A 23,559-nucleotide genomic window follows, 5' to 3' on the forward strand; every position below is an offset into this window, starting at 1 on the left:
AACGTCTTCTTACTACCCTATCAACTCGTGCAGCCACTCTCAGGAAGTTATGGACTTTGACCTCATGATCACTGTGTGTGACAATACTGGGAATGGTCCTGCTATTAACAACATACTATTCCTTTACATTTGATCTCCCTAAGTCCAACATGTCACACATGACAACCCAGGAAGCCCTTGTGTATCCTATCCTTTTTTTTGACTTTCCAAAAAGCATCAACTTCAAGATTGTTGTATGTCATTTCCAGTGCACAAATGTAAAGGACAAAATGAATGTTACTCCAGATCCAATGCCGCACAAAAAAAAACACAATAGGACAAAGAAAACAGTAATAAAATAAATACAATAAATATCAATATGTAAGATAGCTGATATACTAGAATTGTACTGTTCCATATTCTATATGTGTACATACAAGATGACTGAAAAGAAATGATGAAGTATGAGGTGGGGTGGGTTACTCACTGGAGGTGTTGATCAGCCTTACTGATTAGGGGAAGAGTAACTGAGTCTGCTGGTCCTGGCGTGGTTGCTACATAGCCTCCTCCCTGATGGGTATGGGAGGCAAACAGTCCACGAGCAGGATGGTTGCGTGGATGGGATACTTCATATTGCTGGCCTTTGTCAGGCACCTTTCTGCATACTTGTCCTTGATGACTGGCCGGCTGGTGTCAGTGGTGCATTGGGCACCACCAGGATTAAAAACCACCTGCCTAATCTGCACAAGAACCAACTGTAATCTTAAACAACCGTCCTCACTTTCCACAAGACCAATTTTTGCATCATTTATAATTTTACTAATCGTACCTCCTATTTTTACAGGCAAGTTGTTAATATCAGAAACAAAGGACTCAGCACTAACCCCTATGGTACAACTTTCAGTCACAGAAATATTCTTCCACCACTACCCAAGACAATTTTGGATTACAAGTCAGCTCCTTTTGTACCTTGGTCTTGGCTTCCTGAACCAGCCATGCAGGACCTTGTCAAAAGCCTTACTAAAATCTATATAGTCAATATCTATTGCCATCTCTGTTACCCCTTCTAAAACCTCAAATCAGTGGAACAGAATTGTCACCCCCCTCACAAAGCCATGCTGCCTAGACCTGATTAATCCCTACTTTTCAAATGTACACGTATTCTGTCTCTTAGAATTTTCTCCGCTAATTTGCCTACCATCGACTGACCTGTTTACCGGCCAGTGGTTACTTACGTTATTTGAGAAGGGCAGCAGGATTAAGAAACAACTTTTGCTATTGTTCAGACTTCTAGAACCTCGTCCATGGCTGACAAAGATGCAAAAATCTCCACCCTTAATTCCTATAGCATTCTGGGATAGTTCTTACTCCGCCCTAGTGACTTAGAGTCGGAGGAATACAGCATGAAAACGGGCCCATCAGCCCAACTAACCAGTGACAACCTTGCCAGTATCATTTGCACACATTTTATTTCAATTTCCCTAAACCCCATCTATCCACGTACATATCCAAATTTAATCATTTTTAAACATTTTATACACTGGTTAACAACAAAGCACTTAATGTGAATAGTTGTTCATTAAAAGTTCTGAGTATTAATGCTTTGACCAACTGATGTCAGAAAGGAGTAAAGTCTCCAAACACAAAGTTCCCCTAATCTCTGTTTGCAATTTCAGCATCAAGCAACATTGGCTCAGATACCATAAACACGGGAAACAACATTCTATATTAATAGATGATACAAACATGGACTGGCCATAACATCTGTTCAAAATGACATCAATAAACAGTGTAAACTTTGCAACATCTCAATCCTCTTAAATACTCTACATGATATGTTATCCTGTATTAACCTATATTTTTGTGATGAAGACTTACCTGGGCTAATTCTTTTTGTTCATTCACCAGTCTATTACAACTGGCTATCATTTGATCCAGGGCATACAATCGGTCCTCAAGTCCTTTAATTGCCTTCATGTTCTGATTATCAAGTTTTGCAATAGTTTCGCGACACTCTGTCAGAAATGGCTTAAGGATTTCTGGATCAAGCTGAAAGGAAGGGCAAAGTTTTACTATTTTTCTTCCAATATCTATATTTTGTGGACATTCTTTTGTCCAATTTGCTGTCCTTTTAACCCAAAATGTTTTCCTGTTATACAAATATGCGATGAAATGAGAATCAGCAGGCTATAAGAAATAAGTAACAGAAAAAAAAATAACAATCTACTTTGGCCTCATTCAACAAATTGCTGAATATTTTGAGCTTTCAAACATCCATTAAAAATATTCTATTTCTTAAGAATAATGACAAAATTCATCATCAGACCTCAGATATCCATATTCAAGTCCAGGGCTCCATGAAAGTGATCGCACAAGGATAGTATAGATGGCGTATGGCATGCTTGCCTTAATTAGTCAAGGCACTGAGTTGAAAAGTCAAGAAATTATGTTATTTATTTTGAGGTACAGCATGGTTACAGGCTCTTCCAGCTCAATAAACCCACACCACCCAATTACAATTAATCTACTAACTCATACGCTTCTGGAATGTGGGAGAAAACCGAAACACCTGGAAGAAGCCATGCAGTCATGGAGAAAACGTACAAACTCCTTTCAGATAGTGACAGAATTGAGCCAGGCCACTGGTGCTGTAATAGCATTATACACTAAAATGCCACCCTAAAAAATACTATTTCTTTCACTTATCCTCTCCATGATCCACATCCATACAGTGATCAATTCTGATCATCCTATGGATGTGGGTCAAGGACAGGATACAGATGCTGTCTAAATTAGAGGGCACAGAAGTAGGACAAACAGTAGCTGTTTTTACTGGAGCAGCAGAGGCTAAGAGGAGACCTTTTCCAAGTTTATAAAATGAAGGGGCAGACACAGTAGACAGCAGTATATTTCTACCAGGGTAGAAATGTCTAACACTAGAGGCATGCATTTAAGGAAAGAGGGGGAAAATTGTTAAACAGGGTGTGGGTGCCATTAAGCAGAGGTGGATGCAGCTATGATAGAGGTGATAAGAGAAAGTTAGGCATGTGAAGGTTCTTTAAGCAACAGGAGCGTTCCCATGCGGGTCCAACAAAGAGCTTATAAAAACCCCCATCTCTACAAGAGAGAGGTATCGCAGAGTGGTCATCGTAGCAGCGGTTGTCATTGGAATAGTCAGAACAGTAAGGCTTCGGCTCAGCAAGGCTTCGGTGAGAACAGGCGGAGGCTCAGTAAGTTTATTCCTTACTTAATTCTAGAGAGAATAGGGGGTATGTGTGTTCTGTTCTGGATGTCAGATGTCGGATTTCCAGGAGACTCCCAGCATCCCCGATGGCTACATCGGGGCCAAGTGCATGGAGATGCAGCTCCTTAGAGACCACGTTAGGGAACTGGAGCTGCAGCTCGATGACCTTCGGCTTGTTATGGAAAGTGTAGCAGTGATAGACAGGAGCTACCGGGAAGTAGTCTCCCCAAGGCTACAGGAGACAGATAAATGAGTGACTGTCAGGAGAGGGAAGGGAGAACATCAGATGGTCAAGAGCATCCCCTGTGGCTGCCCCCCTCAATAATAAGTACTCCATTTTGAGTACTGTTGCCGGGGGAAGGCGGGCAGAGGGGTAGGGTGACCTACCTGGGGGAAGAAAAAGTGACTGTGCCTCTGGCACTGAATACGGCCCTGTGGCTCAGAGGCAGGAAACGGAAGAGGATGGCAGCAGTATATGGGAGCTCAATAGTCAGGGGACAGAGGCAATTCTGTAGAAGCGAAAAGGAAACACAGATGGTAGATTGCCTCTGTAGTGCCAGGGTCCGAAATGTTTCTGGACACAACCACAATAAACTGAATAGGAGGGTGAGTAACCAGAAGTCCTAGTACGTATTGCTAACAATGACATAGGAAGAAAAAGGGAGGAGGTTCTGGAGAAAAGAATACAGGGAGTTAGGCAGGAAGCTGAGAAGTAGGACCTCAAAGATAGTAATTTTGGGATTGCTGCCTGTGGCACGCGACAGTGAGGATAGGAATAGAATAAACAAGAAGGGGCAGTTGTCTCACAAATAGAGAAAGCTTGTAGACAGTGTGAGAGGGAGGATAGGCAGGTGATAGAGAAGGGATACGCTCAGACTGATGGTTTGAAATGTGTCTATATGCAAGGAGTGTCATGAACAAAGTGGATGAGCCTACAGTGCAGATCAGTACTGGGACCTATAATGTTGTGGCCACTACAGAGACTTGGATGGCTCAGGGGCAGGAATGGTTAGAGTGTTAAGCTTTAGATGTTTCAGAAAGGACAGGAAGGGAGGCAAAAGAGGTACTGTTGATCAGAGATAGTGTCACGGCGGCAGAAAATGAGGAAGTCATGGATGGATTGTCTACTGAGTCTCTGCAGGTGAAAGTTAGGAACAAGAAGGGGTCAATAACTCTGCCGGGTATTTTTTCATAGACCACCCAATGGTAACAGAGACATCAAAAAGCAGATAGCAAGACAAATTCTGGAAAGGTATAATAGTAACGGTTGTCATGGTGGGAGATTTTAATTTCCCCAATATTGACTGGCATCTCCCTACAGTAAGGGGTTTAGATGGAGTGGAGATTGTTAGGTGTATTCAGGAAGGTTTACTGACACAATATGTAAATAAGCCTACAAGACAAGAGGCTGTACTTAATCTGGTATTGGGAAATGAACCTGGTCAGGTATCAGGTTGCTCAGTGGTAGAGCATTTTGAAGATAGTGATTACAATTCTATCTCCTTTACCATAGCATTGGAGAGGGATAAGAACAGACAAGCTAGGAAAGCGTTTAATTGGAGTAAGGGGAAATATGCGGCTATCAGGCAGGAACTTGGAAGCATAAATTGGGAACAGATGTTCTCAGGGAAATGTACAGAAGAAAAGTGACAAATGTTCAGGGAATATTTACTTGGTGTTCTGCTTAGGTATGTTCTAATGAGACATGGAAAGGATGGCAGGGTACAGGAACCATGGTGTACAAAGGCTGTTGAAAATCTAGTCAAGAAGAAAGGAAAAGCTTACAAAAGGTTCAAAACACTAGGTAATGATAGAGATCTAGAAGATTGTAAGACTAGCAGGAAGGAGCTTAAGGATGAAATTAGGAGAGCCAGAAGAGATCATGAGAAGGGTTTGGTGAGCAGGATTAAGGAAAACTCCAAGACATTCTACAAGTACGTGAAGAGCAAGAGGATCAGACCTGAGAGAATAGAACCAATCCAGTGTGACAGTGGAAAAGTGTGTATGGAACCAGAGGAGATAGTGGAAGTACTTAATGAATACTTTGCTTTGGTATTCACTAGGAAAAGGACCTTGGCGATTGTAGGGTTGACTTACAGTGGACTGAAAAGCCTGAGCATGTAGACATTAAGAAAGAGGATGTGCTGGAGTTTTTGGAAAACGTCAAGTTGGATAAGTCACCGGGACCAGATGAGATACAACCCAGGCTACTGTGGGAGGTGAGGGAAGAGATTGCTGAGCCTCTGGCAACGATTATTGCATTATCAATGGGGACGAGAGGTTCCAGAGGATTGGAGGGTTGCAGATGTTGTTCCCTTTTTCAAGAAAAGGAGTAGAGATAGCCCAGGAAATTATAGACCAGTGAGTCTTACTTCAGTGGTTGGTAAGTTGGTGGAAAAGATCCTGAGAGGCAGGACTTATGAATATTTGGAGAGGCATAATATGACCAGGAATAGTCAGCGTGGCTTTGTCAAAGGCAAGTCGCGCCTTAATAGCCAGACTGAATTTTTTGAGGATGCGACTAAACACACTGATGAAGGTAAAGCAATATATGTAGTTTATATAGATTTCAGTCAGGCATTTGATAAGGTACCCCATGCAAGGCTTATTGAGAAAGTAAAGAGGCATGGGATCCAAGGGGACATTGCTTTGTGGATCCAGAATTGGCTTGCCTACAGAAGGAAAACAGTGGTTGTAGATGGGTCATATTCTGCATGGAGGTTGGTGACCAGAGGTGTGCCTCAGGGACCTGTTCTGGGACCCCTTCTCTTCGTGAATTTTATAAATGACCTGGATGAGGAAGTGGAGGGATGGGTTAGTAAATCTGCTCATGACACAAAGGTTGGGGGTGTCGTGGGTAGTGTGGATGGCCATCAGAGGTTACAGCGGGACACTGATAGGATGCAAAACTGAGCTCAGAAGTGGCAGATGGGAGTTCAACCCAGATAAGTGTGAGGTGGTTCATTTTGGTAGGTCAAATAAATAAAGGCATCCGTTAGTCTTGTGAAACCATGGATCTGCTCCTGGAAAGTCTTCACTCTCCAGGGTGCAGGCCTGGGCAAGGTTGTATGGAAGACCAGCAGTTGCCCATGCTGCAAGTCTCCCCTCTCCACGACACCGATGTTGTCCAACGGAAGGGCAAGGGCCGATACAGCTTGGCACCAGTGTTGTCGCACAGCACTATGTGGTTAAGTACCTTGCTCAAGGACACAACACGTTGCCTCAGCTGGGGCTTGAACTCACGACCTTTAGGTCACTAGTCAAATGCCTTAACCACTTGGCCACGTGCCCAGTAGGTCAAATACGATGGCAGAATATAATATTAATGGTAAGACTGTTGGCAGTGTGCAGGATCAGAGGGATCCTATGGTCCAAGTCCATAGGACACTCAAAGCTGCTGTGCAGGTTGACTGTGTGGTTAAGAAGGCATATGGTGCATTGGCCTTCATCAACCATGGGATTGAGTTTAGGCACCGAGAGGTAATATTACAGCTATATCGGACCCTGGTCAGACCCCACTTGGAGTACTGTGCTCACTTCTGGTCACCTCACTACAGGAAGGATGTGGAAACTATAGAAAGGGTGCAGAGGAGAATTACAAGGATGTTGCCTGGAATAAACAGCATGCCTTATGAGAATAAGTGAGTGAACCCGGCCTTTTTTCCTTGGAGCAACGGATGATGAGAGGCGACTTGGTGGAGGTGTACAAGATGATGAGAGGCATTGATCATGTGGATAGTCAGAGGCCTTTTTCGCAGGGCTGAAATGGCTAACATGAGAGGGCACATTTTTAAGGTGCTTGGAAGTAGATACAGAGGAGATGTCAAGGGGAAGTTTTTGTTAAAAAAAACACATAGAATGCAGAGTGCATGGAATAGGCTGCTGACAACGGTGGTGGAGGTAGATACAATGGAGTCTATTAAAGAGACTCTTAGATAGGTACACAGAGCTTAGAAAAATAGAGGGCTATGGATAACCCCGAGTAATTTCTAAAATCAGTACGTTTCGCACAGCATCGTGGGCCGAAGGGCCTGTATTGTGCTGTAGGTTTTCTATGTTTCTAATAAGGTGGCAGATAAATGTGTGGCTGAAGGACTGGAGCAAGGGGCAGGGGTTCAGACTTCTGGATAATTGGGACCTGTACAAGAGGGACAGATTGCACTTGAATCAGAGGGGGACCAATAATCTTGCAAGCAGATTTACTAGAGCCATTGGGAGTGGTCTAAACTAATATGGCAGGGGGATGGGAACCAGGTGATGGAGCTGAGGATGAGCCAGCAGGTTTACAAGTAAATGATGGGTGTAACATGAATGTAAGGAAGGACAAGCCAATGATTAGGTAAAAATGCAGACAGAGCAAAGAGTTAAGTCATACCACAGAGGCAAAATTCAAAAGGACGAAGAATGCAAGACTGAAGCTGTTGTGTTTAAATGTGTGTAGCAGTCCCAATAAGGTGGATGAACCTGTGGTACAGTTTGAGATTGGTCTGTATGACATTGTGGGCATCACTGAGTCACGGCTGAAAGGAAGACTTCGTTGGGAGCATAACATCAAAGGATATACTTTGTACCAAAAGGACAGCCAAGGTGGCATCGGTGGTGGTGTGGCTCTGTTGGTAAGAGATGGAATTACATCTTTAGAAAGAGGTGACATAGGGTCAGAGAACGTTGAATCTTTGTGGGTGAAGTTAAGAAACTGCAAGGGTGAAAAAAAAAACCATAATGGTAATAAGAATATAATAAATAGAAGTAGGCCATCTAGCCCGTCGAGCCTGCTCCGCCATTCAATCATGGTTGATCTGGCCATGGACTCACCTCCACCTATCTGCCTTTTCCCTACATCCCTCAATTCCCCTATAATGCAAAAATAGTTTCAACCTTGTGTTCAATATATTTACTGAGATGGCCTCCACTGCTTCATTGGGCAGAAAATTCCAGAGATTCATCACTCTCTGGGAAAAGCAGTTCCTCTTCATCTCCATCCTAAATCTACTCCCCTGAATCTTGAGGCTATGTCCCCGAGTTCTAGTCTCACCTACCAGTGGAAACAACTTTCCTGCCTCTACCTTATCTATCCCTTTCATAACTTTGTTTCTTTCTGATCTCCTCTTATTCTTCTTGTATCATATATAGGCCTCCAAAGAGTAGCCAAGTTATGGGGTTGAGATTGCAAAGCGAGCTGGAAAAGGCATGTAATAAGGGCAAGGACACAATTGTAATGGGGGACTTCAATATGCAAGGGGATTGGGAAAATCAGGTTGGTGTCGAATCGCAAGAGAGGGATTTGTTGAATGCCTTCTTGGAGCAGCTTGTGCTTGAGCCTACTCAGAGAAAAGCCATCTTAGATTGGGTGTTATGTAGTAACCCAGATCTTATTCAGGAGCTTAACGTAAAGGAACCCTTCGGAGCCAGTGATCATATGATTGAACTCATACTGCAATTTGAAAGGAAGAAGCACAAGTCACTTGTATCACTATCTTAATGGAATAAAGGGAATTACAGAGGCATGAGAGAAGCTTGCCCAGGTGGATTGGATGAGGATACTAGCAGGGATGACAGTTGAACAGAGGTGGCTGAAGTTTCTGGGATTAGTTCACAAGGCACAGGATAGATATGTCCCATAGAGGAAGTTGTTCTCAAATGCCCAAATTGGAACAGACAAAGGAAGTTAAGGACTGCATAAAAGCCAAGGACAAGGCATACAAGGTAGCAAAAGTGAGTGGGAAGTTGGATGATTGGGAAGCTTTTAAAATACAACAAAAGGCAACTAAAAAAGCTACAACAGAAAAGATGAAATGCCAATAATATAAAGCAGAATACCAAAAGTGTTTTCAGTTGTATAAAGAGTAAAAGGGAGGTGAGAGTTGATATTGCACCACTGGAAAATGATGCTGGTGATGTAATAATAGGGGACAAAAATGGCAGATGAACTTTATGGGTACTTTGCATCTGTCTTCACTGTGGAAGGCATTAACCATATGGACTACATCCCAAAGTCCTGAAAGAGGTTGCTGAAGAGATAATGGATGCATTGGTCATGATCTTTGAAGAATCATTTAACTCTGGCATGGTCCCAGAGGACTGAAAGATTGCAAACGTCACTCCACTCTTTAAGAAAAAATGAAGGCTAAAGAAAGGAAATTATAGGCCAGTTAGTCTAACCTCAATGGTTGGGAAAGTGTTAGATTCTATTATTAAGAATGAGATTTCAAGGCACTTGGGGACTACTGATAAAATAAGTCAAAAGTCAGCATGGTTTCTGTAAAGAGAAATCTTGCCTAATATATCTGATAGAATTCTTTGAGGAAGTAATAAGCAGGGTGGGCAAAGGAAAGGCAGTGGATGTCATTTACTTGGATTTTCAAAAGGCATTTGGTAAGATGCCACACATGAGACTGCTTAACAAGAATAAATCTTATGGCGTTACAGGAAAGGTACTAGCATGGACAGCACAATGGCCGACAGGCAGAAGGCAGTGAGTGGGAATAATAGGGGTCTTTGCCAGTGACTAGTGGTGTTCCTCAGGGGTCAGTATTGGGACCACTACTTCTCACATTGGAAAACAATGACTTAATAATGGAATTGATTGATTTGTGGCAAAGTTTGCGGAAGATACGCAGATAGGTGAAGGGGTAGGTACTGCTGAGGAAGCAATGCAATTGCAGCAGGGCTTAGACAAATTGGAAGAATGGACAGAAAAAAAATTGGCAGATGGAATACAGTGTTTGGAAATGTACGATAATGTATTATGGTAAAAGGAAAAATAGTGCAGACTATTATCTAAATGGGGAGAAGGATCAGACATCAGAGGTGCAGAGTGCCTTAGGGGTCCACGTGCAAGACTCCCAGAAGATTAATTTACACGTTGAGTCCGTAGTAAATAAGACAAATGCAACGTTAGCATTTATTTCCAAGGGGAATAGAATACTGTGGTTAAGAAAGCATATGGTGTATTGGCCTTCACCAATCGTGGGACTGAGAGGTAATGTTGCAGCCGTATAGTACCCTGGTCAGATCCCACTTGGAGTACTGTGCTCAGTTCTGGTCGCCTCACTAAAGGAAGGATGTGGAAACTATAAAAAAGGTGCAGAGGAGATTTACAAGGATGTTTCCTGGATTGGGGAGCACGCCCTATGAGAATAGGTTGAGTGAACTCGACCTTTTTTCCTTGGAGTGACAGAACAGGAGAGGTGACTTGACAGAGGTGTATAAGATGATGAGAGGCACTGATCGTGTGGATAGTCAGAGGCTTTTTTCCCAGGGCTGAAATGGCTAGTACGAGAGGGCACAGTTTTAAGGTGCTTGGAAGTAGGTACAGAGGAGATGTCAAGGGCAAGTTTTATACACAGAGGGTGGTAAGTGCGTGGAATGGGCTGCCAGCTCCAGTGGTGGAGGCAGATATGATAGAGTCTTTTAAGAGACTCCTGGGCAGGTATATGGAGCTCAGAAAATTAGAGGGCTATGGGTAACCCTATGTAATTTCTCAGGTAAGGACGTTTTCGGCACAGCTTTGTGGGCCAAAGGGCCTGTATTGTGCTGTGGGTTTTCTATGTTTCTACAAAAGCAAGGAGATACGCTGAGTGTTTACAAGACACTAGTCACGCCACACTTGGGAATATTGTCAACAGTTTTGGGCCCCATATCTCACACAGGATGTGTTGTCATTGGAGAGAGTCCAGAGGAGGTTCACAAAGATGATTCTGGAAATGATTGGCATTTGGCAGCTTTGGGCCTGTACTCAGAAGAATTCAGAAGAATGCAGGGAGATTTCATTGAAACCTACTGGATGTTGGAAGGACTAGCTAGGGTGGATATGGAGAGGATGTTTCCTATGGTGGGGGTATCCAGAACTAGAGGGTACAGCCTCAAAATTAAGGAGCGACCCTTTAAAACAGAGGTAAAGAGGAATTTTTTTTAGCCAGAGTGTAGTAAATCTGTGGAATACTCAGCCATAGACTGCAGCTGAGGCAATTCAATGTGTATATTTAAGGCGGAAATTGATCGTTCCCTGCTCGGTCAGGGCATCAAAAAATATGGTGAGAAGGCAGATGTATGAGAGTGGGATTCGAGATCAGCCATGATAGAAAAGTGGAGCAGACTCGATAGGCCAAATTGCCGAATACTGCGCCTACGGCTTATGGTCTCAAGGTAATTACAACCAGGGGTGGTATTGGGGATAAGCTCCCACTACCTATTAAATGCTCCTAATGGCATGCATCCAAATAGCCAAGTTTAGCTCCTGGCCTCCACAAGTGGCATGTGGCTTAGCTACTAAGCCCAAGGGAACCATTTCTACTGAAAGGAGAAGAGGCAACAGCAGGTTACTAGTGCCTTAAAACTAGTGCCTTCATGCAGATGGGTCATAAAAGCAGTGGTTGGCAGCTCTTCTAAGAAAAGGTAAACTCTAATCTCAAACCTCTGCTGCCTTGTGACTGTACCAAATATTGTATCATTTCTTAATGCATTCATTACTAAATGACAATAAAGGAGGACAATGCAAAAGAGGACTACCCGCTCTTAGGGAAGGCTTCAGGGGTAAACACCAAGAAAAATCTGCAGCTGCAAGGGCATTCCTTTGGATTCATCAGCTACGTGGAGAGGGGACGCCTGCTACATGAGCAACAGCTTCCTCTCTATATTGCACTGCCCTGGTTTGCATATTGACTTGCATATTATGTCGACAGTTGGAATGCAACATCCATGGTCAAGTCCAATCAACGGAGGGCCTCAAGGTATATGAATATGCAAAGAATGATGAGATATGGACCATGTCTTGGCAGCAGGGATTAGGTGTCATTAGTTTAATTATTTCAGCACATCATGCAACGAAAGGCCATTTCCTTTGCTATACTGTTTTATGTTCTATAGTTAGCATAGTTTCGTGAGGTATATCAAATTCAAAACAAAAGGAGAACACCAGAATTTGCTCCCTTAGGGCAAAACCAAGAAAGGGGGAGTGTAAAGGACCAAAGAAAATTAAACTTCTAAAGAAAAATCAACTCATTGCAAATAGATAATCTAAGAAATGCAGTTTCTGTTCATTTTCATAACACCAGCTGGGTTAGACATGTTTAAGAAGCTGTATTTCACTTTAAAGCAGGAGTTCCCAACCTTTTTTTATGCCACAGACTCCTACCATTAACCGAGGGGTCCGTGAAGCCCGGGTTGAGAACCCTAAATCATAACTTGAATATACACCCATTTATAATATCCTGTATTACAATTCTTAAACAATATTCTTCTCAATTTCAAATCTCACTTACTCGGTTCATTGAATCAAAGCACTTCCTGACTAGTGATTCCACATCGTTTGGTCTGTCTTGTACATTAATCCAGTCCAGTAAGGAGACATTAAAGAAAGCTTGGTCATTCATTTCTTCATTTAATTCATTTTCTACTATGGTCCTCTGAGTGCTTCCCATGCTGTTCTCAATGTCTTTCTCTTCTTGCAGAACACTATTCTGTGCAGAATGTCCACATGACACAGAACTGGAGGGCGACTTCCTGCAAACTGCAGGTTTAACAGAACATAGTACTGAATTGTTGGACTTGTCATCCAGCTCTTCTTCAACACTTTCACTTTCTGCAGGGAACTTGAGTCTTTCCTGACACTCACGGTAACTATGCCTGGTCAGGCATTCCAACAGTGGCATTTTAGCCATAACTGAGACAGCTGTGCCTAAGCTTGATTCAAAATAAAGAAAACACATTAATACAACTTGAAGCAACTGAATAGAACATCACTAATCAGCCTGGAACATTTACAACATCACTCTTCACTCCCCCACCCCCCAAAACAGATAGCAAAGATCAAACGTTAAATCATAAATATTAAATAGGTTCTGAAGACACATGCCACTTCAGCTAACATTCAAAATGCAGGAGTTTCTGCCAGTTTGTAGAACAACTTGCCAAGCTAGAACTTTGGTCAGCATTTTGAAGAATACATTGCAATAGGACATGCATCAGAGTTGCTCCCATGATTGTGCACATGTACAAATGCCATAATTTTGTGGGTTTCTATGTTTTTCCTTCGAATTAAAATAGTACCAATACTTAGTTTTAACAGATTATGGCTATCAGCTTTGAGATTTATTTTAAAATTTTACAATTTATATTTTTACAAAATATTTAATCACAGTATTCTAAGTATCTTATGCAGTTTCCCCAAAATTATTCACTCGAAGTGGAGGCAATCTTTAAGTTTTACACCCAAAAATAGCAAAATCCTCATTCATTAACAACAAAAAGGAAAACTTGTATAACCAATACCAACTATATTCATTAATTATTTTACTGCCAGACACAGGACAAATACAAGTGTAGCAGCCCTATGGAAACAAATGATGAGAACATCAGTCTGACAGAAAAGATTAACAAAACAAAATCAAAGAATATGAAGATGCAACATATAAAATGCTGAAGGTACTCAGCAGATCAGGCAGAATCTATGGAGGGAAATAAACAGTTGACATTTTGGGCCAAGACCCTTCATCAGGGCTGGAAAAGGTGGTGGAAGAAGCCAGGATTATAAGGTGCGGGTAGGGGAAGGAGTACAAGCTGGCAGATGATGGGTGAAGCTACACAAGGTCAGTAAGTGAGGGAGGGGTTGAATAAACTGGGAGTGGATTGGCGAAAAAGGAACAGTGCTAAAGAAGAAAGAATCTGATAAGAGAAGAAAGTGGATCATGGGGAAAAAAGGAGAGAGGAGTGGCACCAGTGGGAGGTGAGGAAATGGTTTAAGAGGGAGAACCAGAATGGGAAATGGAAAAGAGAGAAGGGGAGGGAGGATAAATTACTCAAGTTAGAGAAATCAATGTTCATGCTGTCAGGTTGGTAGCTTCCAATCTGGCTTCATCTATCACCTGCCAGCTTGTACTTCTTAACTTACCTTCTTCTTCTGGCTTCTTCCCCCTTCTTTTCCAGTCTTGGTGAAAGGCCTCAGCCCAAAATGTCAATTGTTTATTCCCTTCCATTGATGCTGCCTGAACGGCTGAGTTCCGTCAGCATTTTCTCTTTTGCTCTGGGTATCCAGCAAATGCAGAATCTTATGTGTATATGAAGGATTTAGCCTCAAACTGAGGGCCAAATGATAATTTCAAGCATGACTGACTGCCATAAACAACTTTGAAAACAGTCCCTTGTAGGTCAGGTAATGTGATATGGGCAATTTAGAAGACATAGCAGTGCCATCTAGTGTGAAAACTAAACATTATTTTTTTTATTTTTTTTTACAATGGATGACTAAATCTAAATTATCACCACTTATGACCAGGTATTGCACAGTTGGATATAAGTATTGATAATACTTGATGAAGTATTGTGGAATAATAGAAAATGCAATTGGTAACCTTTAAATATCTGAGTGCTACATAATACATTGGCTGGTTGATTGGCGGTGAGAGAGACAGAGAGAGAGAGACAGAGACAATTTCAGGTAGGGATGATAAGAGAGTAAACAATAACCAGCCTTAAGATTAAATTCCAGTTCCCATCAGATGTTTTTCTTTTCTATACATGCATCACATTCCTAAGTTCATGCTTATCATGATATACTTCACATTACATCAACCTCTGATTAGTAACCACATTACAATTCATTCATTGTAAGGAGGGTGGGCATTTTCATAGAAACAGTGAGCTCTATCCACTGTTTCCGAGAATGTAATTATAGAAATTATAAATAGAAAACTCAAATGCATCCTGATGCAAATTATAAACACAATAGCTCAGTTAAAAAAAAACAGCATTTGGAAACATTGTGTTCTCATGATACAAGAGGACATTCAATCCACTGAGCCTATGCTAATTCTCAAAGCCGTCCCATCAATCCCAAACTTCCACTTGCTCCCCTGGTACATGTTCTTTCTTACATCAGTTCCAACTTATTCTGCTATACCTGAGGTTAGGTTAAAAAAAAATTACTATTTGCAAGATAAATCAAAATATTTAGCAAGTAAATTGTGTAGCAAAATTTTGGGTAATGTTCAAAGTAAATTTATTTTCAATGTACATATGTATCATCGTATACAACCCTGAGCTTCATTTTCTTAAGGATATATTCAATAAATCCATAATAGAATAATAACCATGATAGAATCAATGAAGGGATAGAACAAATAATATTCAATTCCTTGACTATTATAGTCCAACAATGTGTCTGCAATGCCTTTCTCAGAAAGAAATTATAAGACAAAATAGCAACAGTGGAGGCTGAAGAAAGGATGAGCAACCTAACTGTAGCACCATAGCTCAGGGAGCCACTCAAGAGGGGGGAAAGATGAAAAATGTAGTGATTGAGGATAGTATAGTCAGGGGAATAGACAGAGTTCACTGTCGCGAGGATAGAGCATCCCAAAGGCTTTGTTACCTGCCTGGTGCCCAGCTTCAGGACATCTTATCTGACCTGCAGAGGGAGGGGAAAGATCGAGTTGTCATGGTCCTTGTGGGTACCAACAACATAGGTAGAACGAGGAAAGAAGTTCTGCCGAGGGAATTTGAGTAGCTAAGAACCAAATTAAAAAGCAGAACCAAAAAGGAGGTAATCTCTGGATTACTACCTAAACCACATGCAAAATGGTATAAGGTCAAGAAGATTAGAGAGTTAAATGCGTGGTTCAAGGATTGGTGTGGGAGAAGTGGGCTTGAATTCATGAGAAATTGGCACTAGTATTGGGAAAGGAGGCAGCTGTACCTATAGGACGGGCTCCACCTGAACTGTGATGGAACCTGGATCCCAGCAAATTGCATAACCAGGGCTGTGGATAGGGCTTTAAACTAAATAGTAGAGGGTGGGTTCAACAGATTGGAGAAGTATGGATAAAGTAAAAAAGAAAAGTGTGGATAAAGATAAAGAAAAAATAAAAGTGAAAAGTAAGAGTGGAGTGCAGAAAAGTCAAGTGCAAAAGAGTAAAAGATTACAAAATTTTAAAAGCACGATGAGTGCAAGGGCACTTTAGTTGAATGCCCATAGTAGTCGAAACAAGGTCAGTGAACTTGTGGCTCTGGGGAGGGAACGTCAACTCAAGACCATGAGAGGCCTGCTTCGGGCATTTTCATGCATTACAAGGCACAGATTGGTACAAATCAGTACAAAAAGGTATGATTTAGTGGCCATTACAGAGACCTGGTTGCAGGGTGGAGAGGATTGGAAATTAAATATCCAAGGATATCAGGTAATATGGAAGGATAGGCAGGAAGGCAAGGAAGGTGGGGTAGCACTCTTAATTAAAGATGAGATCAGGGTCATCATGAGAGATGATACAAGATCTAAGGAGCAAAATGTTGAATCCATCTGGGTAGAAATTCAGAATAATAAAGGGAAAAAAAGAATCACTGGTGGGAGTTGTCTATCGGCCACCAAATAATAACATTATAGTGGCACGGGCAATAAACAGAGAAATATCTGAGGCATGTAAGGATGGAACAGCAGTTATCGTGGGGACTTGAACATGCACATAGATTGAGTGAATCAAGTTGGTCGAGGCAGTCTTGAGGAGGACTTCATAGAATGCATCCGTGTGGCTTTCTTGAACAGCATGTTACTGAACCTGCAAGGGAATGTGCCATCTTAGATCTGGTCCTGCGCAATGAGACAGCAAAAATTAGTAATCTTGTAGTTAGGGATCCTCTAAAGAGTGATCACAGTATGACTGAATTTCTCATACAAATGGAGGGTGCAAAAGTTCAACCTAATACCAGTGTATTATGCTTAAACAATGGAGACTACAATGGGATGAAGGAGGATTTGGCTAGTGTAGACTGGAAACACAGGCTGAGAGCACAGGGTGGGACAGCTGAGGAACTGTGGAAGACTTTGAAAGAGATTTTTCACGGTGCTCAATAAAATTATATTCCAGTTAAAAGCAAGGACAGTAAGGTTGGGGAGAGCCAGTCTTGGATAACTAAGGAAATAAAAGAAGGCATCAAACTAAAAGCTCGTGCATACAAAGTCACCAAGAGTAGTGCAACGGGGTCCTGAATTACCCCTATGAACTGTGCTTGTTTACCCCTATTAACAGTGCTTTTGAAAAGACAGAGAATTATTTAACACCAACAACTTTTGAGAGACAGAGAGACATGAAGACTGCTCACAGGTTGTTTATACTTTCTTCAAGGATATTTGCCTGCTTGTACATTTCTTACACAAAGGAAGAAGGAGTTATTTAAATGACAGCTGGTATCCAGTACAGTGAGATAAATAGGTCAGATGATATAGACCTCAGACACATGTTTTGGACACTGGATGAGCTTTGTGTGCCCACAGGAAAAAGAGAGTTTTTGGAGGATCGATCAATCGCTCTTGCAGTGAGAAAAGACAGTGACCGGTGGGGAGTTGTCCATGTGTCCACCCTTGCCTGGGTGATAGCTCCACCACAGAAAACTGGTCCCCTCTGTTGTGGTCACAGTCAGTGACTTTTAAAGGATTTCGGAGGACAAGAAGAAGATCGACAGCGTCAGCTCAACTGAAGACTCAAATCTCTCCCCCTCTCTCTCTCCATCACTACTCAACTCAACACCACGAACTGAACTGAACTTTACTCATCATCGTAAGACGGTATCTTTTTACCCCTAGATTGAAAGAAGATTGACTTTCATATATTTCCACACTTACTATTTACTTACTTATATATAATCATTGCTAACCTGTTTAATTTATCTACATTTATATTACTGTATTGCATAGTTACTAATAAATATTACTAGTTAATAGCAATACTGGACTCCAAAGTGTTTTCTATTTCTGCTGGTTCTTTATTCCCGTCACACGGTACTTGACAGTAGTGGGAAACTGGAAGATTGAGAAAACCTTAAAAAGCAAGTAGGTACCACTAAGCAAGCAATAAAGAAGGGAAATTAAATACGACAATAAACTCGCACAAAAAAATCATGGGTAGTAAAAGCTTTTATGATTATATAAAGCGGAAAAGGGTGGCTAAAGTGAATGTAGGTCCTTTGGAGAATGAGAAGGGGGAATTGATATTGGGTAATAGGAAATGGCCAAGGCTTTGAATGACTATGTTGTGTCGGTCTTCACGGTGTAGGACCTATCTAACATGCCGAAGAGAGCTGTTATGGATGCGATGGAAAGTGAGACCTCAATACAATAGCCATCACGAAAGAGGAAATGCTGAGCAAACTTGTGGGCCTGAAGATAGACAAGGCCCTGGTCCTGATGGAATGCATCCCAGGGTACTGAAAGAATTGACAGAAGTTACAGTAGAGAGTTCAGTGATGGACTACCAAAATTCTCTGGACTCCGGGCAGGTCCCGGGGGATTGGTAGATGGCGAATGTCATGCCACTGTTCAAGAAAGGATGTAGGCAAAAGGCAGGCAAGACTTGCCACCATTCAGGGCCCCAAACAGTCCTTCCAAGTGAGGCAACACTTCACTCGTGAGTCTGTTGGGGTCATCTATTGCATCCGGTGCTCCCGGTGCAGTCTCCTCTACATCGGTGAAACCTGACACAGATTGGGGGACCGCTTTGTCGAGCACCTCCACTCCGTCTGCCACAACAGATAGGATCTCCCAGTAGCCACCCACTTCAACTCTGCTTCCCACTCCCATTCAGCCATGTCCATACATGGCCTCCTCTACTGCCATGATGAGGCTAAACTCAGGTTGGAGGAGCAACACCTCATATACCGTCTAGGTAGTCTCCAGCCCCTTGGTATGAACATAGAATTCTCCAGCTTCCGGTAATTCCCTCCCCCTCCCTTTCTCATTCTCTATTTCACTCTGCCCCTCCCCCAGCTGCCTATCACCTCCCTCATGGTTCTGCCTCCTTCCACTACCCATTGTGTTTTCCCCTATTCCTTCCTCACCTTTCCTGCCTATCCCCTCCCTGCTTCCCCTCCCCCACACCTCTATCTTTCCCCTTACTGGTTTTTCACCTGAAACCTACCAGCCTTCTCCTTCCCACTCTCCCCCCATCTTATAGGGCCTCTGCCTCTTCCCTCTATGGTCCTGACGAAGAGTTCCGGCCCGAAACGTCAAACGAGGGAAGGGGCAGAGGCCCTATAAGATGGGGGGAGAGTGGGAAGGAGAAGGCTGGCAGCTTCATAGTTTAAAGGTTACTGGAGAGCATGTTTATGCCAACAGCGCTTGCGTGAGATTTTCTGCCGAGAGCGCTTGCGTGAGATTTTCGCTATGGAGATCTGTACAGGCAATCATTGTAGAGAAGTATTTCTACTTTATATAGGCTGTGTATTTAGCATATCATTCCTGCTTTTACTATTTGTTACTGTTATTTTAGGTTTTATGTGTTATTTGGCATGATTTGATAGGTTATTTCTGGGTCTGCGAACGCTCACAAAATTATCCCATATAAATTAATTAGGTGCTGCCCAGCACGTAAATGTTGGCGCAGATCAGAGGCGATTGCATCGGCACTGATCTGGGCCGACAATTACGTGCTAGGCGGCACGTAATTAATTAGCATGTTTATTTTGACTTTTTTCTTAAAGATATGCTGTGTGCCCCCCAGCTACCGCTGCATTCTCCGCAAATCAGTACAGCATCTGTCCGGGGCCCGGGGGTTGGGGTGGTGGGACACTGGGGTGTCATCTCATCAAGGGCAGGCAGCTCATCTTCTCCTATGACTGCCTGCTTAGATGTCGAAGGTTGAAGTTCGTCATCTGCTGTGGCTGATGTGGAAAGCTTGCTTGACTGCTGAGCCTCGAGCATTTTTATATCATACAGTTCTTCGTAAGAACTCGACCCATCTTGCAAATATCCCCTAAACCTACGTACCCTTTCAAAATTAAAGTCGTACTTTATCATTGCAGAGAAAATCTCACGCAGTTGCCTCACGTTCAGTTCCTGGACGACTTCACTTTCACTACTGCATTCAGTTTCGATTGTTACCCTTTTCTCTTCCAATTGCATCAGCTCTTCATCTATCAGTTCTTGGTCATGGGATGCCAAAACCTCTTCAACATCATCTTCATCAGCTTCCACAAGCCAAACTCACTTTGTCCTTGCTTCGTTCACCACGATCAAAACGCTTAATTATGTCTAGTTTTACGCTAAGTGTAACACCCTTATGAGCTCTTTCAGGATTTTCCGACACCTTAGAACTTATCTTGCAAATGACTGCTCAATGCAACGTGTTTAAGCAATGCCGTTCCGAATCCGGGGGAGAGCAGCTGCTCGGGGTGCGTGCTGCCTTTCTTCGTAACAGTGAAAACACCTTCTGAAAGCGAAAACAGGGTACTAATGTAGATCTTTCATAACAGTGAGGTTTCATAAAGCAAACATTCGAAAAGCAGGGGACACCTGTATTGGATTTACAACACAAAAGTTTTTTTTAAATACTTCAACAGTACTTTTCTTGCTTCATTTGTAGAGATTAGTGAATCCCAATTACTCCAAGTGCTCAAAAACATAAATATCAGCGGAATGCTACAATATGTCAAGCGTTAGATCATAAACAATGCAAGTGTAATACTTAACTGATTCTGCACAACATAAAAAGCATATGCACAGTATTGGCCATTCATAAATAGTTCAACTTATTCTGCATCCCAGAATCAATCAAAAAATTGAGTTTTTATTCTCAGCTGAGCTAGAGGTACACAAGATTTTCACTCACAGTCGGCTGGCAGCAATAGAATAGAGAGAGGAGACAGTGGGGAAAAGAACTTAAGGATTCATACAAAGAAATTGCTTGGCTTATACCATACTCAGTGTTCAAACAGTTACTTACGTTGCAACAGCTTCTGGAAAAAAAATAGCTATTCTCCCCCAAGAGAATTAATGGAATGCAACAAAACAATCTGCAAAAGCGACAGTAGTAGTACACCCCCTATACACCCAAATATTATAAATGAAGGATTTTCGCATGTACTAAACCTTAGTGTTCCCAAAGAAACAAATACAAGATCCAACACTATTTATTGTGGAAATTAAAACATTCACCCAAACTTACTTTGTGAGTTTTTGCTTAATATCTTCCACAGAATGTTCATAATTGCTGTATGCATTTTCAAACTTCGTTAGCAGTCTTTGAAAAGAATGCGTACAGTCTTCCAAATTGGCCATAATGGCAGCCCAACCTTGATGCTGGAGGTGTTCATCATGGACCAGTCTTTCACAGAATGAGCACAGCTTCTTTGCAACTTCGTACATCTCCTACCAAAGAAAACAAAACAAAACAAAAATTACAAATGGCAAAGGAGGGGCAGAGCGAAGTCAAGATGGTACAAAACGGCGATTCCTTTGCTTGCACCTTCGTCAACAACTCTGACATTTCTTGTTTTTTTTCCTTTTCAAGGTTTTTTTTGAAGACCCTGACCTGGAGTTACACTTTGACTCCGGTTATTTGCGGGAATGGGACCTCACGACTGGCTGCTTTTTGATATCCGAAGGACTCAGTCTGGAAGGCAATCGCACCTTCAGGGTGCCGGATTTTTGCGGCTCTGGAGATGTGTTGATTCTGGTCCAGTGCCCCTGACTGAAGTGTCACGGGAGAACATGGAACATTGGGAGCAGCAGGTCAGTGCTGGTGGTTGCATGTCCTGAGAGCTGCATCTTTCTGGAGCTGACTCTCTGGGTGCAGAGCTCAGAAAAAGCGACACAACAGACTTTTCATAAATCAGTGAGTTGTTTGCTATGTCTCCCCTCTCACTGTGAAACGGGGACAACCCTTTTTCCCTTTATTAGGGAGAAAAAGAGCCAGTGGTATGTCGAATTACTGGGTGAACGAGTAGTTTTTGGGTACTGCAAGTCTGTGTCTTTATTGATACTAGCTTCAAGCTTGAGTACTCGGTGGAGGGCGCAGATGCATCTTTGCTGGTGGAGGTGGGGGGGATCATTGCCTTGCTGCTGCTTGTGCATGGGAAAGGGAAGCTTGGAGGGGGAGAGGGAGGCTTTGGGGTTTTCATGTTTGACTGTCATTCATTCTTTGGGGTACTTCTCTGTTTTTGTGGATGTTTGCGAAGAAAAAGAATTTTTGGATGTATATTGCATACATTTCTCTGACATTAAATGTACCTAAAAGATTTCATACAGTATTGTTTTCTTAGGGCAGCAATGGTCAATACCAACAGGATTCTCGTTTAAGGTGCGTGGAGTAAACTTCAGGGGAGATATTAGATGTAGGTGTTTTTTTTTCTAAAAAACTACAGAGAGCGATATGTAGCTGGAATACATTGTCAGGAATGGTGGTAGAGGCTGATACAATAACCACATTTAAAAGATTCTTGGATAGATAAATAATATAATAAAAATGGAGGGATATGGGACATATAGAAAGAAGTTGTTAAATTGATCATGGAGTAGCTTTCCATTAATCAGCACAAGATCTTCCGGGAGGGGGGAGAAGATGGCAGCGTGACGACAGTGCGCACGGTCACTTCGGTAATGAATTTCTGTTACTTTTTTTTTAAGTAGGGGACCGTGCACAATCCTGATTTGATGGAGACAGACATGAGAGCACAGTGGAACATCTGGAAAACTTCTGAAATGACTGCTTTGCTACCGCTGCTACTGTGTGGTAACCGGAATCTCTGGAGCTGAAGGCCTTGAAATGCTCAGCTTTGCATGTTTCAGCGGCCGGGGAGAGGTCGAAGGCGTTCGGCAGAGGATGGCGCTCGGGAGGCTGTATCGCAGAGGCTGCACGGAAGCTTGGAGTTTTCGGACGGATGGACTCAGGGTCGGCTGGGGTCGACTGCTTCCAAGGTATCGGCAGGTTGATGGTGCCTGGAGGTTTATGGAAGAGAGTTTCTCTCTTTTGCCGCCTGCTATCGGGGACTCGGGAGTCAATCGACTCGGGACTTTGAGAACTTTTTTTTTACTGTGCCTATGGTCTGTTCTTTATCAAATTGTGGTATTGCTTTGCACTGCTGTAACTATATGTTATAATTATGTGGTTTTGTCAGTGTTAGTCTTTGGTCTGTCTTGTTTTCTGTGATATCACTCTGGAGAAACATTGTATCATTTCTTAATGCATGTATGCATTTCTAAATGACAATAAAAGAGGACTGAGTGTTCTCATAATCTAAATCTAAAAGATCACTGGATGAAGGCCTAACACGTTTCTATATTCTATGTTGCATGTTCTATGATCTTATCAAAAAAAACCAATAATGACAAATCACTGACCTAATCTGGAACATCTTGGCAAATTCAGCCTCATGCTTCCAATAATAATTTGTAAGTTTTCAAGAACACAACATTAAGAAGTGTTTTACATTAATAGATTTGAAAAGCAAAAACTGTTTTGCAGTCTATAATATCAATGACAATTCATCTGTTTTTTTACCATGTGAAGGACAAATTCTGTATTACAAGAGTACATCCACCATTCACCTAAACTCCAGAAGGCTTTGATCTA

The 23,559-nt window shown here is 42.2% G+C and overlaps 1 protein-coding gene across 3 annotated transcripts in view; it reads right to left on the reverse strand.

The window, feature by feature from the left end:
- Positions 1-23,559, reverse strand: part of rb1cc1 (RB1-inducible coiled-coil 1) — a 181,044-nt gene that overhangs the window by 123,043 nt on the left and 34,442 nt on the right. For all 3 annotated transcript variants that reach the window (XM_063063561.1, XM_063063551.1, XM_063063544.1), the window contains exons 5-7: positions 21,154-21,356; positions 12,487-12,907; positions 1,858-2,028 (exon numbers count right to left, since the gene is read on the reverse strand). In XM_063063561.1, coding sequence (XP_062919631.1) covers positions 1,858-2,028; positions 12,487-12,907; positions 21,154-21,356 — 795 coding nt within the window. The remainder of the gene's footprint in view (positions 1-1,857; positions 2,029-12,486; positions 12,908-21,153; positions 21,357-23,559) is intronic.

The sequence above is a fragment of the Mobula hypostoma genome, chromosome 1 (genome assembly GCF_963921235.1).
Source record: "Mobula hypostoma chromosome 1, sMobHyp1.1, whole genome shotgun sequence".
Classification (NCBI taxonomy): domain Eukaryota; kingdom Metazoa; phylum Chordata; class Chondrichthyes; order Myliobatiformes; family Myliobatidae; genus Mobula; species Mobula hypostoma.